Source organism: Mytilus trossulus, chromosome 14 (assembly GCF_036588685.1).
Source record: "Mytilus trossulus isolate FHL-02 chromosome 14, PNRI_Mtr1.1.1.hap1, whole genome shotgun sequence".
Classification (NCBI taxonomy): domain Eukaryota; kingdom Metazoa; phylum Mollusca; class Bivalvia; order Mytilida; family Mytilidae; genus Mytilus; species Mytilus trossulus.
Window position 1 is genome coordinate 77741826 of NC_086386.1, and position 2287 is coordinate 77744112.

General features: G+C 32.3%; 1 protein-coding gene across 1 annotated transcript; it reads left to right on the forward strand.

The window, feature by feature from the left end:
* The first annotated feature begins 849 nt into the window (after positions 1-849).
* On the forward strand, positions 850-2085 carry LOC134698094 (transcription intermediary factor 1-beta-like). Its single transcript, XM_063560385.1, has one exon. It carries the CDS (start codon positions 850-852, stop codon positions 2083-2085), a length of 1236 nt encoding a protein of 411 aa, XP_063416455.1.
* Positions 2086-2287: the final 202 nt, after the last annotated feature.

Consider the following 2287-nt stretch of genomic DNA (forward strand, 5'->3'; position numbering starts at 1 on the left):
CCTGTAGCTTGAGAAAATGCGCGGTGACCTATCATTTAATCATATTTTTCAACATATATCAATAGATAATACGTTTTGGCAAAGTATTAACAAATTCTATCATGTTTATTTTAGACTCCCATACCACCTTAACTGGTATAATCACTCATTTCTGACATGAGTTAAGATATTTTTCCAGTTGAAGTTACTGCTTAAAAATACTTTTCATTGCAATGAATAAAAAAAGAGGCGAAAGAAACCAAAGACACATTAAACTCATAAGTAAAAAAAAACTAACAACGCCATGGCAAACAAAGAAAGGGACCAAGCGACAAACAATTGTATACAACATATAGAATAGAAAACCAAAGACCGAGTAACACGACCATACTTTTAATTATATTCTTACTAGCTTAAAAAAAGAAAAAGATCATTTAAAATGTTATTTGACTGAAAGGATTAAGCAGATCTATACGGTAAAATGAATGTTTTGTGTTAAGATTTAAGCAATTGTTAATTAGTTTTTGTACTTATTATAGGGGATAAGGTTATCCTGAATTTTACAGTATCTTTCTATGTGCCCAATTAGAGTCGGTGAAGGGTCTCAACACACAAAACTATACAGATTGATTTCAGGGATTTGTAATAATACTAGACGTTCAAGTTACTTTTGAAACTAATAAATGCATGCAATATTGTAGGTATCCTTGGGTTTTTATGGAATAAACAGACTTCCAGTAAGTGTTTTTGGAATCTGTAAATATTCCAAGTATACAATAGGCACTTCAATTTCCATATACATTGGTCAGTGTATATATTGCACAGAAGAATTTGTATGTACATCTCATTGTATAAACAGACAAAAACAAAATGACTTCTAAAAAAACGGTCAATTTGATTTCTGAATTGGAAAGCCGATATTTAGAGTGTAATATATGCAGAGAATTGTTTGATGAAGAAGAACGTATACCTAGGCTGCTTCCGTGTCATCATCCATTTTGTTCGGAATGCCTTAATAAACTCGGCCGCCGAAAAGATATAATTAAATGTCCTACTTGTAATGCTGTACATAAGATGCAGAAAAACGACCCTTCAGATTTTCCAAAGGATAATACAAGACGGGATTTGACGACTTTTTTGCATGCTCACTCAGATTTAATTACTTTGAGAACATGTAATCATTGTGGAAATACTGTGAATGTTACACATAAATGTCAACAATGTAATATACCTCTTTGTGAAATTTGTCAACGAAATCATAAAACAGAAAATTTAACGCATAGTATAATTCTTTCAAAATCAGAGACATTTCCAGACGATGATGACAATCTTGATATTTGTCTAAATCCACGCCATGAGAGAGCAAAACTGAAATATTTCTGCAATTCATCAAATTGTCAAAGTTCTGTTTGTCCTTCCTGTGTAATAGATGAGCATAGAGACAGCAGTAAGCATGAACTTGAAAACATTGAAAAAGCTTTTAAAAAGAGAAAAAAAGAATTAGGTAATGGCGTAAAATCTCTCCGAAGGAGAATATCATATGTAGAATCGACATTTCAAAAAGTGTCTAATACTTTACAAGATGAAAGGGATGAATTCAACAGAGAATTGAACGCAATTTATAAAAGAGGGATAGGAGTTTTAGAAGACAGAAAACAAAAAGTTCTTGATGTATTTAACATTGCTCTCCAAAAGAAAGAATCAAGAGCAGTCACAAGTAAAGATAATTTAGACAGTTATCTTAAAAATGCTACTGAGTGTTGCAACCTCTCCGAGCAACTGATTAATCGCAACAATATGAGCTCTTTCTTGAATGTTCACCAAACAATAGATGTTCATCTGAAACAATACTTAAATACCACATTTGAAAATTCAACTGACGATGAAAACCATTTCGCAAAAACAATAAACTTTGATGATATTCTTCGATTATTCAAGAATAACATTGAAAATCTAGAAAAATCGAATGAAGATGCAGATATCGAACCATCAATTGAACTGGCCAAAGGTAGTTTACTTTTATTATTACAAAATTGCTTTGCCATCATTGTTAAGATGACGTGCTCATTAAATCACATATATCTTATCTGTGTATCGGATACATAAGAAGATGTGGTATGGGTGCCAATGGGACAACTCTCCTGAGTCCATCCAAGTCATAATGTATAAAAAAAAAGTTAACAATTATAGGTCAAAGTACAGCCTTCAAGGCGGAGCTCACACCGAAAGGCCCCCAAAAAACATTTCAAATAGGAAAACCAACGGTCTATATTAAGTATAGGAGAAACGAATAACGAGATACATCTAA